General features: G+C 35.0%; 1 protein-coding gene across 1 annotated transcript; it reads left to right on the top strand.

Annotated features, from left to right (window-relative positions):
* Nucleotides 1–13,304: 13,304 nt before the first annotated feature.
* Nucleotides 13,305–14,472, top strand: LOC140234511 (allatostatin-A receptor-like). Its single transcript, XM_072314553.1, has one exon. It carries the CDS (start codon nucleotides 13,359–13,361, stop codon nucleotides 14,331–14,333), a length of 975 nt encoding a protein of 324 aa, XP_072170654.1. The 5' UTR covers nucleotides 13,305–13,358; the 3' UTR covers nucleotides 14,334–14,472.
* The last annotated feature ends 3,533 nt before the right edge of the window (nucleotides 14,473–18,005 follow it).

Raw genomic sequence — 18,005 nt, 5'->3', positions numbered from 1 at the left:
CAAATATACTACAACTTGCCTTTATTGTTCCTATATCCCATTCGTGTCTAGTAGAGTAAGAACGTCATAAAGTATGCCTGTCACACAGAAAGATTAACTACACATTTTCAGTAAAAATATTAGTGCGCATTGATTTATTGTTAGACAGATATGTATGTATGCTTAAACATTCGTAATTTAATGCTAGCATCACTAGAGAAGATGAAATAAAAAATGATAAACTAAATTCATGCATTCAAGTAAATTTTAATGCCCTGTCACTGTACAGGCATGCTAACCTGGAAACATTAAACTGCACATTACTTGAATCAGAGACCATTCTGAAGCAAATAATTTTCAAACAACAATAGATATATAATGTACTCTTAAATGAATCCCGCGAGGATTGGAACAATCATCCCCCAGCATTCCCATTGATACCCACTGATCAGTTACTAGCCATCCCCTTTAAACAAGTGAGCTATTGCAATATTCATCTTCCGGCGTCATTCTTGCGTATTATTATTATTATTTATTATTATCATTATTATTATTACTATTATTATTATTATTATTATTATTATTATTATTATTATTATTATTATTATTATTATTTATTATTATCATTATTATTATTACTATTATTATTATTATTATTATTATTATTATTATTATTATTATTATTATCATCATCATCATTTTTATTATTATTATTATTATTATCATCATCATTATCATTATTGCATGAACCTTTCAGGTTCTTCTCGAAAACACCTCGAGGGATTTTCATCAAACTCGGTAGGTAGCATCCGTAATAGGTTAATAGGATCTTACTTACAATAGAGTACCCCCCATCTCAAAAATCTTCTCCTCTAAAACCACAAGTAATCATGGTTATAGAGCAAAGTTAGTGCTATATCAGTATTACTACATTGATCACTGCAGTTTTAAGTTTGTTCATGGCGGATCCATGGACCCTTGGGACACCTGATGGGTGAGAGAGTGGGGACCAATCTTGAAGGGGCCCTGAAACCAAATGCATGTCGATTTCTGTTGATTTATAATACCCTCAACATCACATGCACTGACATGAAACGAATATCTAGAAACATTCCATAGATTTTTAACGATTTTTTTCTTCTATTTTTTCAGATTACTTGGGAACGCCTACAAAAAAAAAAGAAAAAATCCTTCCAAACCAATCAATATCAATATTCTTGAGATGACCTCATCTGTCAATCATTGCTTAAGTACTGAAATGTTTAACAAAAGACCTTGGAATGTACCTTCCTCTCGACTTAGCATAACTTGCATGTTTCTGTGATATCAATGTGACTAACAAAAGACATGGCGAGGGAACATGCAAGTTATGCTGAGTCGAGGGGAAGGTGCATTCCAATGTCTTTTGTTAAACATTTCAGTACCTTAGCAATGATTGACAGATGAGGTCATCTCAAGAATATTGGTTTGAAAGGATTTTTTGTGGGCGTTCCCAAGTAATCTGAAGAAAAAATAGAAGAAAAATCGTTCAAAATATATGGAATGTTTCCAGATATTCGTTTCACCGCAAAAGTGATGTTGAGGGTATCATAAATCAACACAAATCAATATGCATTTGGATTTCAGGGCCCTTTAATAATATTCTCAGCGTTTTCTTTGAAGCCTCAACATAATGACAGGCAGAATCTTTACGGCAAATAGGATCTCAATTTTTGCAAATGAGCACAACGCACTGAAGTGATCAGAGTAATTTGAATTTACACATTCTTTTTTTTTTTGTTTATAATCCCATTAAGGGAGAGATCACAAGTTTATTCCCGAGTCTCAACCGTCTCAATGTGGTAAACGTAGGAATCTATAGAATACAGAAAAAGAAAAAAAATCCTTAACTAATATTCGACAGTTTGAAACACAACATACGTGGAAGAACTTTATGATATAACATTTATTTCTGAATTTTACAGTACTTGTTTTTTTGCAGGTTTTAAAGCTACCCATAGAACTGCTTGATCTATCAAAGAAATAAAGCATTTGTGAAAGTGACAACCAGTGGTAGATTGTGAAATACCAAAGTTATGAATGAAAAACAAAAGAAAAAAAAAACATTTGCAGATGAAAATGAAAATTAATGAAGATATTTTAGGAATTTCATGTTACAACTAATTTGTAATGAGTATTTCAGATAACACAAGAATTTAAAATCGTTCTATATAAATACAACCTGTATGGACTATTTATGGAACAACACCACTGACTGCAAACAACTTGGAAACGGCAGTGTCAAGGGACCATTTAGAGTAATAATGCTTGAGCAAGATGTTATTATACCGGTGATAGAGGAGACAGTAATAGTTATGAGAGAGGTGTGTTAAGAATGAAGACAACGTTGTTGTCGATGCCATTAGTTACATGACACCATCTGACCACGCGCAAAAAAATAAATAAATAAATAAATGAATAAAATAGAATAACAGTGATGATTCTAAGCGCGGTGATATTGGTGATAGCTATATTTATGATATGATATGAATCATTACTATATAATAAGTAAGCTTATCGAGGGAGCCAAGTTTGGTACAACTGAGCAGGAGACCCTCTTTTCATTACAGTTTTCACTACTACTTATATTGTTGTTGTTGTTGTTATTATTGTTATTTTTATTATTATTATTGTTGTTATTATCATCATCATTGTTATCCTTAATGCTACTATATACTATTTTTTTCTGTTGTTATCATAGTACTTTATCTCTTTCGCAGTGACGATATCAAAAAGACGATGATAATTATTATAATAACTCTGATAAGTATATCATACCAATATCAAAACCAATATTGATGATAACAAAAACGGCTTTTTAAATCAAACGCATAGGAATAAAAGTAATTGAGTCTACATGTTATATTGTCTGTCGTAAATATGATTGCTTCCTCGCAGATCCTTTAAGGGGTTTCCAACACTTTATATGCAGGTAGATACAGCAGTGCATGTAGATTCAGCAGAGAGAAAGATTTAGAGAACCACTTAAAGAAGTCCAAACCTTAATATAGATGTGAATTGAGTGAAAGCAGCGCCAATATCAGTAGAACAAGTCAGTGAAAGTTTGAGGAAAATCGGACGATCAATTCAAACCGTCATCGACAGATTAAAAAAAAAAAAATACTACAGTTACAGCGGTCACTACTATACAGTTCACACGTCATGTGTGGGAAACAATAAAGAATAAAATAAGAGAGAAAATTGAATATGATAAATCTGTTCACACTTCTAGCGTAATGAAAGAGCACTGGACTTACCTTCTTTGGAAAACAGAGGGAATAACGTTCTCCTAAAATATTTATGTCAGTAACAAGTCAATGGAATATATTTTTCATGAGAAATGAAATTTTTGTGTAATTTTCTTTGTATTTTCTTAATATCATTGTCCATGTATGACGTCATGAACTGTAGTATTCTTGCTAGCCAGCGATGACGGCACCAAAAAAAAATTGAAAATTTATGTAACCTTTAAATTGATTTTCTAATTCTCAAACTTTCATTGATGTGTTATTTCATGCTTTCACTCGGCCCATATTCATAATCATTTAGGTTTTGGTTTCTTTTAAGTAAAATTAAAGGGGATTCCAATGCAGTTTTAAGTTAGCCTGAAAGGAAGGAGAAAAATTCTCTAGCACAACAATGAAAATGTTATCAAAATTTGGATGAAAAATAAGGACGCTATGACATTTTGAAGTTTCGCTAATTTTTCAGGAAACAGTTCTTGAACAGTTGATAATATACAGACAGCGAAGTGATGATGTCATTCCCTCACGACTTACTATATGGTTTGTACATACAATTTTGAAATTTCCGTATTTAATTCAAACGCAATTACGGCCCAGTTTCAAATTCTGATATAGCGAAGTGACGATCATTATTCTGAAGTTATGCTGGAATAACAGTACATTTTACACTTTAATAACAGAAACATTACATTTTCGTCGTTTTAATTTTTATAAGATAAAAGGAAAAAAATAGTTGGGAGATGATATCATCAGCTCACTTCATTTCAACCGTATGAGAACTGTCAGTCTGCAGAAATTATCGGAACTTCACAATTTCACAACTTCCCTCAGTACGTTTATCCGATTTTGTTCAAATTCGCACTCTTGTACTCGTAACATTTAACTCTTCCTTATCAGACTAACTTATTACTGGCCTGGAATTCCTCCTAATAGGCATGTTCACCTTCAAATTTCCGTACATGATATGTACGTATAATACACACACACGCACACACACACACACACACACATATGTATATATATATATATATATATATATATATATATATATATATATATACATATATATATGTATTCGTATGTGTGTGTGTATTGCGGGTATGTGTGTTTCCGTTTGTCTGTTTTCTAATCGAAGGGAACTTACAAAAGCAGTGTGGATTTCCTCTTTGTGCTCTCATTCAGTCATTCAGTGCGTACTGTATATTATCAATAGTGAATAAAGTATCATAAGACGTTAGTGTAAACGAGGAAGTAAGCTGATACGCGTGAAAAAAAAAACAACAACAACAACAACAAATGCCACGGTTACCTAACAAGGAGAAGCCCAATACGTTGAAACGTTTAAATGACACTACATTGTATATTTCTTTTCTTTCCCTATCCACTCTATCTCCCTATCTATCTATCTATCTATCTATCTATCTATATACCTCATCTTTCTCTCTCAGTGTTCATTAGCTCAGACTTTCGTTTCTGTGAAAGAAATTTGAAAACGTGCACGTAGGTCCAAAAATTTGACATTAAACGAGGGCAGAAAAGGACTTTTCATACTTCACTCGACATCTGAACATAAACTAAGCAAAAAATAATACAAACCACGCAAGATACAAGATAATTATGAGAGTGGATCATGACAATAAAGTGTGTCGGCGTATGTATACTCGGCGAAAAAAAAAGTAAGCATTTTTTCAAGGTTACATTTTTCATAGAATATTTGGTTAAAAGTTCATGTATTATATACCATATGAAAGATAATTTAATTGGTTTTCAACCTAGAAGGTCAATAAGAAAGGAAGCTTTACGCATAAATGAACACCTTTGTTTTTCTTTTTCTCTTCCAAGGCACAAAAGTAAAAATTGCAAAACTTGAACAAGCTGTCATTCATGCCTAAGAACAAGAACAAAAGACAAATTTATACCATAAAAAGCATGAATTAAATTGCAAAAATAAAACTATGATCTCTGTAATATTTTTGAAGCCCAGAAGATCAATAAAGGCTAAGAATGATGAAGGAAAGAATCTTCTGTTAAATCCAAATTCAAATGAAATGAGAAAAAAAAAAGCAATATTAACCAAAATGTTACAAAAATTTGAACTGATTTTTAAATCAGGAAAATTGTAAATCATATTTGTTTGTTTTTTTAGTTTGTCTCATGAATTCTTAGATTACTAAATCAAATGAACGAAATAAAGGTATTGCCTTTACTCCCTGTTTTGTTTGAAACTTGACTTGAGTTGACAAAAAATGTTTATATTCCCCCCTTCAGTTACAATTATAGAGAAAAAGAGAACGAGAACTTATTTTTGCAATTTCATTCATGTCTCCCATCATGTTACACTGGCCTTTTGTTATCACTGTTATCTTGAAGGGCATTATATGCAAATGAAAGACAACATGCAAATTTTTGCAATTTTTACTTTTGTCCCTTGGAGGACAAAAACGTTTTCCTTTTATCAGTATAGTATTTAATACATTGATTTTCATGAAAATCTTCTAATGAAAAATATGAACCCGAAAATGCGTTTAGTTTCTTTTTTTTTAGTATATATATGAGACAATTCTGAATAACATGTAGAATATGAAGGAATCGCGAAAGCAAAGTATGTAACCGCGGAATCCAGGGGAAAAAAATACCAATGTGAATCCGTTTTGCAATGGAGAGAGGACACAAAATACCAATGACAAAACTATATGAAAGCTAAAGTAGCAAGGTTCAAAGGGCAGAAGAAGTAAAAGAAAAGAGAAAGAAAAAAAGAAAAAATAAGAACTAATTGAAAAAATAAAATAAATACACAAGTATACGAGAATATACAGTCAAGTCAACTTATTATGTATACACCTCCAGGCAAGTTGCCTTGCCGCTATCCAAGAACGTAAGCGCTAAGTACAACAAGCAGGCTGTTCCTTCCGTTTGTCTTCTGTCTGTTGCTAAACTTATCGGAGAAGATAAGTCACGAATTCAGCTGGTCTTGATGAGATCCTTAATATGCATACATTTCGATTTAATTCCATTTCTAAATATAACAAGAGTTGACAGAATATCCCTTACAAACAACAATGAAATGTAACTAATCAGCCGGCATAAAAATTCAAGGTTTTTATCAAACTAAAGTTTGTTTTTGTCACTTGTGACAGTGAATGTAGTCCATCATCGTTAACTTTATGGTTTATTAGAGGTACTTTGGCCTCTTGGTTTTATTGGTAGTGTTTATGACTACATGTCATCAAATTGATAGATTGAGTTTATTATTTACATATTTGTGGTCGATGTCCTCTAGTTCATTTAACAGAGACCAAAAAAAAAATCATGTTGGTGCAGTTACTACGTTTATGACAACCGAGAGTTTCACAGTTGAGCATCTCCAACAACCACACATGCATACGCACACACAAACAATGACAATATATATATATATATATATATATATATATATATATATATATATATGAACAATTATATGTACACGACACATGAACATAACTGTTTATATTTGTATATGATTTATACTTAAAAATCACCAAATCATCAGGTCAGTAATAGCATTACTATGCATGACTTTATTCGAGATGACACATTTTCGAGGAAATATCACTCTCACATTGCAAAGTATTTAAATAGAGTTGCAAACAATTTACTTTCAACCAAGTTTCTTTCGGAAAGTAATGCACACTATAAAATTGACAAAATACCTGCACGAAATAAAAAAAAGAAACTATACACTGTCGAAGATAATATTGAACCTATCCTAATCAATCAAAATTGAATATTTTACTGAAGCGAACTCTAAAGAGCCAGAGACTCGTGATTGTCCATAATGAAATGAAATGAAATGAAATTGAAGTTAAATTAAATTAAACTAAACCCGTAAGAAAATTCTGACCATTCTTTTGTGTTGTCTCACAATGATGTCTTTTGTAGTGGTGGGACAATTTGACCAGGCCACACAGCTGCAGTCAAACAATGAGAGAACTTATGAGTTTGCCAAAACTTTCAACGAATTCGGTAGTGAGGATTTTTTTTTTTCAGTTGCCTCAGTAAGCGTAATCTTAATGATAATGATAACGATAATGATAACGAATAACACTTATATAGCGCTTAATATTGATGTTTCTAAACGCATTAATCCGAAAAAAAAAATATTGGGGTAAGATACAGCATTCTGTACATATGATATAACAACAGCAGCAGCAGCAACAACAACAACATTAGGATTGAGTAAGGGAGACAGGGAGTTTATTCCAAAGTGATTTTTTGGTTGTTTGTTTTTTTTTTATTGTTTTTTTTTGTTTTGTTTTTTGTTTTTGTTTTTTTTTTTGTTATTTTTTGTTGTTGTTGTTGTTGTTGTTGTTGTTGTTTTTTTGTAATACTGTATATGGTTGGACCCCTGTGAAAAACAACTCTTAGCTGACCAGGGCTATCCGTCCCATGACTGGAGAATAAATAAATAAAATAAAAAAAATAAAAAAATAAAAAAATAACAGAAAAAGTCCCATCACCATAACGGGTATACAATGTCAGGATATACGTGTACATGTTCCTTCCGATTAAGATCTGGGTCTATGTGTACCCCAATACATCTTTAAGGCTTTACTTGCAACAATATATAACTTTCTAATTTTACCGCCTTCATGCAAACATGTCTCGTATTCAATTTCTTTTGGCTGTGACAGTAATGAGTGTGATAATAACACTTGTAATGCATTTCAGTAAGAAGATCTGAACGCGAAAAAGGGGCAACTATATGATGAAACATTCAATGTTAATTGACTCGTCAAGTGTTGACAGGATAAGGAAAATGGTTAGTATTAATTATCTGTGTTCAGGAGGTGACGATATTTCTTCACAGAGACGTTCGTAAAAATTAACTCCAGAACCATTATGTAAGTTCGGACAATAGACTTAAACCGATGCCGAAATTGTATGAGCTTTAAAGGCTTGTTATTGCCAATACAGTGAAAGCCCGTTATAACGAGGTCCGTGGGACCGCCGATATTGCCTCGCTATAACCGGTTCCTCGTTATAACCGTACGCACTAAAACAAAGAAAAACATAAGTATGGAGTCACATACCAAGCAATGAAACTTATGAGCGGTCTTTGCGTTGTTATTACACAATTAAATGAATCATTGTTATTGAGAAAGAATAACAAGGAATCATCTTGTGAGTTGATACAAAAAAAAAACTAAAAAAGGGGGTTTTGAAAACGCGTTCTTTGTTTTTCTTCCGAAAAATTTCTTCGCGTGTGTTGTGCATACGTTCTTGAAAAGTGCACGGCAGGTTGAATTCTTAATTCTTTCTTACCTGAAAATATCGTTTGTGAAATACAGTATAAAATTTTGATAAACAAAATCACATTGTATTAAATGCGTTTGTTACTTTTTTTTCTGAACATGGGCGCAAGCAGAGTAACATGCATTGTTTTAACTTAATTACTTTACGCTGTGTGCGCCCAACGGGATAGCGATGATTTCATCAATGGATCATTTAGGCTGTATTCCATGATGTATTTCATGATGGCACCAGCATGGGTTGAAAATGCGTTTTGGACTTTTTTCTCCCCAAAATCTCTTCAAATTTTGTACATGCGTTCTTGAAATGTGCACGACATGCATGGTTGAACTCGTGATCCTTTTTACGCCTATCTCTTCCTCATTATTACAGTTAAATTATTCATTTGTAAAATACATTGTGACATGATAATGAACATCACGATGATTTCTCGGCATTTGTCACTGATAATGGAGGATAAAAGAGGGATAACGGAGGGACGACTGAGCCTATAACGCGTTTGTTTCCTCTTTCCGCCTCAGATCATTCATGTAGAGAGACGTCATGGGGATCACTACGATAAAGCTCACGTCTTTATACACATGCAGTATACGCGCGCGCTACAGTATGTGTTCAGAATGACTCTGCAGAACGGGAAAGAGAACAGAGGATAGCGTGAATTCGGTTTTCAATGTTTCGTTTGTCGCGTATTTGAAAGCGACAGGTCAAGAAATGAAACCTCTCTGTATCCGATCAAATTGCTTGTGTGTTTCTTTATCATGATGCACCGAAGATACATGTCCTCATTATAAACGGAATCTCATTATATAACCGAACTCGTTGTAACCGATCCGTTTTGCCATATATAGGTCTACACTCAAAGAAAATGGGGACCGACGTGATCACCTCGTTAAAAGCGGTTCCTCGTTATAAGCGAACTCGTTTACGGGGTTTCACTTTATAAATACTTGACAGACATTATCGTATATCGCGCCTCATTAGATCGTAGATACATCTATCAGCAGGCAATTATCCATTCAGAAGCTAACTGGTTATTTCTGTCGCTCAGAAAATTCTTTTAAGACATCTGGAGCATATTCCTATCACGCCTAGCACATTGATTTACAGACTGCAACAGAAATGTCTTGCGTAAACATTACAAATGCAGAACCGTGGATTTTGATAGAAAATGTCTCCTTTTTCTGGTATGATTATGTGGCCTTCGTACTTATTGTCATAGCCATTGTGGGAAATAGTTTCGTCATCCTTATCCAGAGTCGTCTAGGCGGGGCCCGGGTCGGTGGGACATCAGCGAACCGTCTTATCATGGGTCTGGCTGTAGCTGATCTACTGACGGCGTTCTTCTACATCCCTCTACCGGAATACATCAACGTACCACCCACGCCCATTGGCGAGTTCTACTGCAGGGTGATCGAACCAAAGTCTTTGGCTTGGGTTTGCTTCATGGCATCCGTCTACACACTAACCACGATCTCTGTTGAAAGATATCTAGCCATCGCCTATCCTTATTCGTATCGAACCTGGGCAAAACATGGCTACGAGACGTTTGCTTTTCCTCTGATATGGCTCGCTGCAGTGTTGATCAACCTGTTCACGTTTCTATTTGGTGATATGGATGAGTGTGGCAGATGTTTTTTTCAATTTCCCTTCCGTTAGATCAAGGAAAGTATACGGTGTGTTTCTTTTCATCTTTGAATATGTCGGACCACTCTGTATAATGTCTTACACCAACCTTCAAAGCATTCTCAAGCTGCGCCAATACTCACATGGATTACACGGTTCAAGTAAGGCGACGCTCTCCCAAGACGCACAGGCAATACATCGTCGGCTGACCACTATGTTCACAGTCATTTTTGTCACCTTTTTTGTTCTTTGGACGCCGGATCAGATCTGCTTTCTGCTGTTTAATCTGGGAGTTGTGAGTGGTAACTTCACCAAGACTGTCGCTTGCAAAGTCTTGGTCAAAGCTGCTTTTATGAATGCCTGTACCATGAACCCTTTCATCTACTCTGTGTGGGTGCCCAGTTTCCGTCGCCAGGCAACGGCCTATCTCACCTGTCGGGGTATTGGGAACATTTATTTGACGGACACAGACACGCGTTAAGCTCCATGTTTCTCCTATAAAACGTCCCTTGGGGAGTTCATATGAAGTGGGGAAAGCCCTTGCAGTCCGTTCAATTATTATTTCGTCTGACATTTGCATTACTGAAGATAAATATACACACAACGTTTTAACGTGTTGCCTTTCTCGCATCTACACCAGCCCCTGAAGGTAGTAATATTGGCGTAGTAGTAGTAGGAGAAAGATGAGTAGGAGTATACACATTGAAAACTTGCAGTAGTCTGTCTGTCTGTCTGTCTGCATAAAGTGATGATTTTAGTGCCCATAGAAACAAGCGAAAAACTGATTAATGTTATCCGATTAGATTCTATTACATGTTGTCATTATCTATATTTTACGAGAGCATTGTTCTGTGTTCAAGTACATGTTTTAACGTAGTTTCAATTAGGACTACTACATTATGACTGTAATTATGTCAGAAGGAGTGGATAGCCTATACATGATTTATACCATCCCGACTTTTATCTCAAAGTAGGAGTGTATCTATCCTTCAAATTTGGTTTGATAATGACTTATCTTGCTCACATCGAGTGGTTTGAGACTTTTAATCATCAGTGACAATTGTCATGAATGTTATATTCTGTTGAATTCAAAGGTGTTTTGCGTATCATCCGTCTGCGCATGATTTTTGAAATTTACTGATGACTTTAATCACTTTCGATTTTCTTTTTTTTTTTTACATGATTAGGTACTTTACAATGTTGTGTGACATTTGTACGTTAGTTATATGTATAGCACCTTAGACCATTATTAAGATCGATATGATAACCGCTAGCGCTTAGAGACACTTCATGTGATAATGTGCCATATAAATGTTGTGAATTATTATTATTATTATTATTATTATTATTATTATTATTATTATTATCATTATTATTATTATCATTATCATTAACCTCTTATACCACTGTTTACATAAGTAGCAGTAAACCGTTGACTTGTTCCAAACATTTTCTAGTGGTTGTTTTTAGTTTTGTTTTGTTTTGTTCTTTTTTTTTTTTGGCTGTGACTGGTATAACATGAATGATGATAATGATGATAATAATACTTGCTCTGCACGTGATGCACACTTCAGAAGGAAAACCAGGAACACGAAAAGAGAAAATTTAATAATTTCTTCAATGTTACTTGACTCGTCAAGTGTTGAGGAAATGAAATAGTCAATACTTTACTTTGTTTCGAAAGGTGACGAAATTTCTATATAGAGTAAATGAAAGGAGGAAGAAGAATGCTTAGATACAATCTAGTAAGTTCTTTTAGTTATTTAAAAGAAATTATTGCCATCATGTTTAAAAAATAAGATTTATCCATGTTATAATTCATGATTGTAATTTTGTAAGGCGCTTAAAACTTTGTATTAAGGAAGGTAAAAATGTGAAATATTATCATTACCATTATCATTGTCAGTCATTCTTTTCATATATGATATTTATATCGAAATTATTATTGTTACTAGTATTATTATCATTACTATCATTATAGTCATCATCATTTCACTTGACCGTAATTTAAACGAGTTGAAAGCAGGAAACTAATACATTTTGATGACTTGCAAAGAGTTTTATTGTGGAGGGCGTCAGTGATGTATACTTACATACCGTAATTGAACATTACGCTATATTTTACTTTGTCACGAATCTCATAGTTGGTTGGGACGTGGTCATGGTCATGTTACCTTTCATCTCCACCAGATTCCCTGTTATTAATCTCATTGTAATTGCTGTCTTCTAATCATCTTTACCATAGGTTTATTGGTAGCATCTTACAGGACAAGAATGATAGTTGTATCATACAACAGTAACAATATAATGATGTCATATAGTGGTCATATTGAGGTAAGATACAGCATTATGTACAAATGATATAACAACAACAACACCAACAACAAAACAGGATTGAGTAAACGGATAGGTTGTCAACAGTGATTTGAACTTATCAACACTTTCCGCATTACGATTATAGACAGGGAGTTTATTCCAAAGAGATGGGAAACTAACAGAAAAAGCCCTATCACCATAACGGGTATAATATATCATGATATATTATGTTCCTTTCGATTAAGGTCAGGATCTTTGTGTACCCCAACATATATCTAACACTTTGCTTGCAACAATGTATAACTTTCTAATTTTACGACCTTCATGCAAACATGTCTCGTCTTTGATTTGTTTTGGCTGTGACAGTAATGAGTATGATTATAACATTGTAATGCATTTCAGTAAGAAAATCTGGAACACGAAAAGGGGGTAACTATTTGATGATTTCTTCAATGTTAATTGACTCGTCAACTGTTGAATGGTCGAGGAACATGGCCAATATTCCTCGTCCGTGTTCAGGAGGTGACGATATTTCTTTATAGAGACATTCGTAAAATGTAACCCGAGAAAGTAATTGCTCTGTCAAACCAATGCTGCGCCTGCGCCACAGGATATCGAATTTAAGTTTGGACAAAAGGCTTACACCGATGCAGAAATTTTATGAGCTTCAAAGGCTTGCTATTGCCTATATAAATACCGACATCATCGTATATCGCTCCTCATTAAATCGTAGATACATCTAACAGCAGGTGATTATCCATTCAAAAGCTAGCTGGTTATTTGTGTCGCTCAGAAAATTCTGTTAAAACATCCGGAGCATATTCCTTTCACGCCTTACACATTGATCTAAAGACTGCAATAGAAATGTCTTGCGTAAATATTACAAATGCAGTACCGTGGATTTTGATAGAAAATTTCTCCTTTTTCTGGTATGATTATGTGGCCTTCGTACTTATTGTCATAGCCATTGTGGGAAATAGTTTCGTCATTCTCATCCAGAGTCGTCTAGGCGGGGCCCGTGTCGGTGGGACATCAGCGAACCGTCTTATCATCGGTCTGGCTGTCGCTGATCTACTGACGGCGTTCTTCTACATCCCTCTACCGGAGTACGTCAACGTACCACCCACGCCCGCTGGCGAATTCTACTGCCGGGTGATCGAACCAAAGTCTTTGGCTTGGGTTTGCTTCATGGCATCGGTCTACACATTGACCACGATCTCCATTGAAAGATATCTAGCCATCGCCTATCCTTATTCGTATCGAATCTGGGCAAAACATAGCTACGAGAAGTTTGCTTTTCCTCTGATATGGCTAGCTGCAGTGTTGATCAACCTCTTCACGTTTGTATTTCGTGATATGGATGAGTGTGGCAGGTGCTTTCTCATTTTCCCTTCTGCTAGATCAAGGAAAGTGTTTGGCGTCTTTCTGTTCATCTTCGAATATCTCGGACCACTCTGCGTAATGTTGTACACCAACCTTCAAAGCATCCTCAAACTGCGCCAGTACTCGCAGAATCCAAGCGATGCAAGCATCTCCCAAGACGCACAGACAATACATCGTCGGCTGACCACAATGTTCACAGTCATTTTCGTCACCTTTTTTGTTCTTTGGACGCCGGACCAGATCTGCTATCTGCTGTATAATCTGGGCGTTTTGAGTGGAAACTTCACCAACACTGTTGCTTACAAGGTCTTAGTCAAAGCTGCCTTTATGAATGCCTGTACCATGAACCCTTTCATCTACTCTGTGTGGGTGCCCAGTTTCCGTCGCCAGGCAACGGCCTATCTCACCTGTCGGGGTATTAGGAACATTTATTTGACGGACACAGACACGCGTTAGGTTTCAGGTTTCTCCTACAAAACATCATATGGAGAGTTCATACGAAGTGGGGAAAGTCCTTGCAGCCCGTTCAATTATCATAACTCGTCTGACATTTGCATTACTGAAGAAAAACTATACAGACAACGTTTTAACGTGTTGCCTTTCTATTGCATCTACGTCAGCCCCTGAAAGTAATAATATTAGCACGTGTAGTAGAAGTAGGATACTACTCTGTCTGTTTGCTGGACCAGCATAAATGCTAGTCAAGCAGGACGGACTAACAAATATGCTAATCCAGACGGGCGCCGTCTGGACTAGCCCTTTCTAGTCCAGCTACCAATTCAAGCTTTCGGTGGTATATAGTAGCAGAAGAAGGAGAAGTCAGGATTGAAAAAAAAAAAAGAAACATGATAGATTATGCTGGAAGCAGGCACCTCGGTGTCCTTTTGGCGTTGCTAAATTTCCAGGCTTTTCAAACCTTTCACTGCTGCGCACAAACGTTTTGCACACTGAGATCACCGTGCTATTGAGCAAATGCACCCCCCTTTTTCAAGTAATCAGCCAAGTAATGTATACACAGTGTATATCATTCATCTAATAATTTTCGAGTGATCCCCATTTCCTAACTCGTATTATCTATCAACATTTATAGATTCCAATATGATAAAGATTCACATCTACTAATACTTTTTGGTAATAATGGAACGTTCTTACCAGTAGGGCTACATTTTTTTTTCATTCATGCTTTAATCTTAAAAGATATCTTGTGAAAAGACATCTAGTAAATGATGATTTTAGTGCCCATAGAAACAAGAGAAAAACCCTTTAATGTTATGCGATTAGATTCTGTTACATGTTGTCGCTATCTATATTTTACGAGAGCATTGTTCTGTGTTTAAGTACATATCTTAACGCAGTTTCAATTAGGACTATACTACATTATGACTATCATTATGTCAGAAGGAGTGGGTAGCCTATACATGATTTATACCATCCCGACTTTTGTCTCAAAGTAAGAAAGTTTATCCCTCAAATTTGGTATAATCGTTGTCATTAATGTTGTATTCTGTTGAATTCAATGGTATTTGACGTATCATTTGTCCGTGCATATTTTTTTTTTTTTAGTTTCACTGGTAACTTTGTTCACTTTGGATTTTCTTCTTTCTTTTTTTTTACACAATGTCATGCACTTGATATGTGGTGTGACATCTGTACCATATTTTACGTATAACACATTTGACCATTAAGATCGCTATAATAACCTCTCTACCATTCTTTACGTAAGTAACAGTAAGCCGTTGACTTGTTCCAAACAAACATTTTAAACATTTTCTAATGGGTTTTTTTTTTTCGTGTGTTCTTTCTTTTATGGGGCTGTGACTGTAATAACGTGAATGACGATAATGATGATAATAATACTTGCTATGCACGGGATGCATTTCAGAAGAAAAACCAGGAACACGAAAAGAGGAAGTTTGATAATTCCTTAAATGTTACCTGACTCGTCAAGTGTTGAGGAAAGTAGTCAATACTTGTCTTTGTTTCAAGAGCTGACGAAATTTCTATATAGAGTAAATGAAAGGAGGAAGAAGAATGCTTAGATACAATCTAGTAAGTCCTTTTAGTTATTTTAAAGAAATTATTGCAATCATTTTTTAATTACATTAAAATCATAATTGTTTTAATTTATGGTTGTAATTTTATAAGGCACTTAAAGTTTTGTATTAAGGAAGGTAAAAATGTGAAATATTATAATTACCATGATCATTGTCATGTCACTATTTTTCATAATATATGATGTTTATATCGAAATCATTATTATTACTTCTATTACTATCATTAATATCATCATAGTCATCATCATCATCATCATCATCATTTTACTTGACCGTAATTTAAACGAGTTGAAGGCAGGGAACTTGACTTGCAAAGAGTTTTCGATCGGAGGGCGTCAGTGATATATATTTACATACAGTAATGAACATTACGCTATATTTTACTTTGTTCAAGGAGGTTCGAGAGATGGAGGTACAACTGACTATAATTATTCAATCAGCTGTCAGTTTTCTATGGATGGACAAAAGAATTCCACAGGTGCATTTGTGCCTTTGATGTTCGATGCTTGAAGCCGCCATCTTTCTGAGCAATCTGAAGGTTCATTTTTAACGCTAACATAATATCGGGTATATGCTGCTCGTTTACATATCAAATGCAATGAAATTTCACCTATTAAAAGTCAATTTCGTTCGAAAATATGTGCAAAAGTGTAAATCTGAGCTGTATTTTGTGAAAGTGTTTGAAAGTTTACCCTTATGGAAAGCCGGTTTTATCACTTTTCTAATTATATCCGCCAAATGAAACTAATATGTTTCACCTTCAAATATAGTTCTTTATAAATTAATATGTCAGATTAGCGTACAGGCACGTACAGTCGAGTAATTTTGATATCTATTTCAGCAATATTTGAGCGATTTCTCTTCGCGCACCCCCGTGCCTTTACCATTGTCTACCGCCCATCGTTTGTAAGTAGGGATGGCGAAAAGTAATTACAATCATAAAGACATATCTTATCTTCCTTAGACAGTGGCTGGTCATTATGCAATGAGACGTGAATTAATTTTCTTCCAATCGTGGGGGGGGGGCAGATCCAGTTTGACACATACTTCAAATACATTTGAATGGTGGCTTCGAGCATGGGATCAAAGCGAATAAGACTGTTGTGACTCCATTTCTCGAATCTCCTTGGTTTGTTAGAATGTTATAGTTGGTTGGGACGTGGTCATGGTTATGTTACCTTTCATCTCCAGCAGATTCTCTGTTATTGATCACACTGTGGTCGCTGTTTTCTCATATTTACCATTATTGATAACATTTAGGACAAGAATTACAACTTTATAATGTAACAGTAAGAATATGATAACGACATAGTGGTGATGTGATACAGTGACTACGCGTATGGATTTTCAAAATGCAGATCTCGAGAGGTTTCAGTTTACATACGTTGTTCCGGAAGTTCGTTATTCCGAAGGTTCGTTAATCCGAAAATGAACTAAAATTCGTTTTTCAGAAGGTTCTTAATCCGAAAATTACAAAGAAAAAAAAAGTTCATTATTCCGAAAGTTCTTTAATCCGAAAACGAAATAAGATCCATAATTCCGAATGTTCGGAAGAACGAACCCTATTTCATTTTCGGATGAACGAACCATTAGGATTACGAATGATTATTACATTTATGGAATTACAAACATTCGGAATAATGAACCTTCGAAATAATCACAAACATGACAAAAGTTCGGATCAAAGAACCCTTTTTCGCTTTCGAATTAACGAATAATCATATAGGTATTGGCAGTTTCTGCGTTTCGAAATAATGAACCGTATTTCATTTTCAGATTAACGAACCTTTGAAATAACGAACTTCACCAGTCTCGAGCAGGAGCCCTCCGCAGTGTTTGGTTTAGAATTACCTTTACTATCTCTCTTTACATGAGAAAAGATCGGTATAAAAAATTCAGAGTGATTATCTGGGCATGGGGAGAATGTGATATATAGAAAGGGTATTTTGGAGGCTTATTGTGAATACTCTAGTCACACTGTGGTAGAAGTGTAAGACGTGAACTTTGTGTGTGTGTGCGACCATATTTTGCACATATTTCCTTTAATGTAGCTTTGTATGAAAATATTCTCAAG

Source organism: Diadema setosum, chromosome 10 (assembly GCF_964275005.1).
Source record: "Diadema setosum chromosome 10, eeDiaSeto1, whole genome shotgun sequence".
Classification (NCBI taxonomy): Eukaryota; Metazoa; Echinodermata; class Echinoidea; order Diadematoida; family Diadematidae; genus Diadema; species Diadema setosum.
This window is presented reverse-complemented; position numbering and strand designations above follow the sequence as displayed.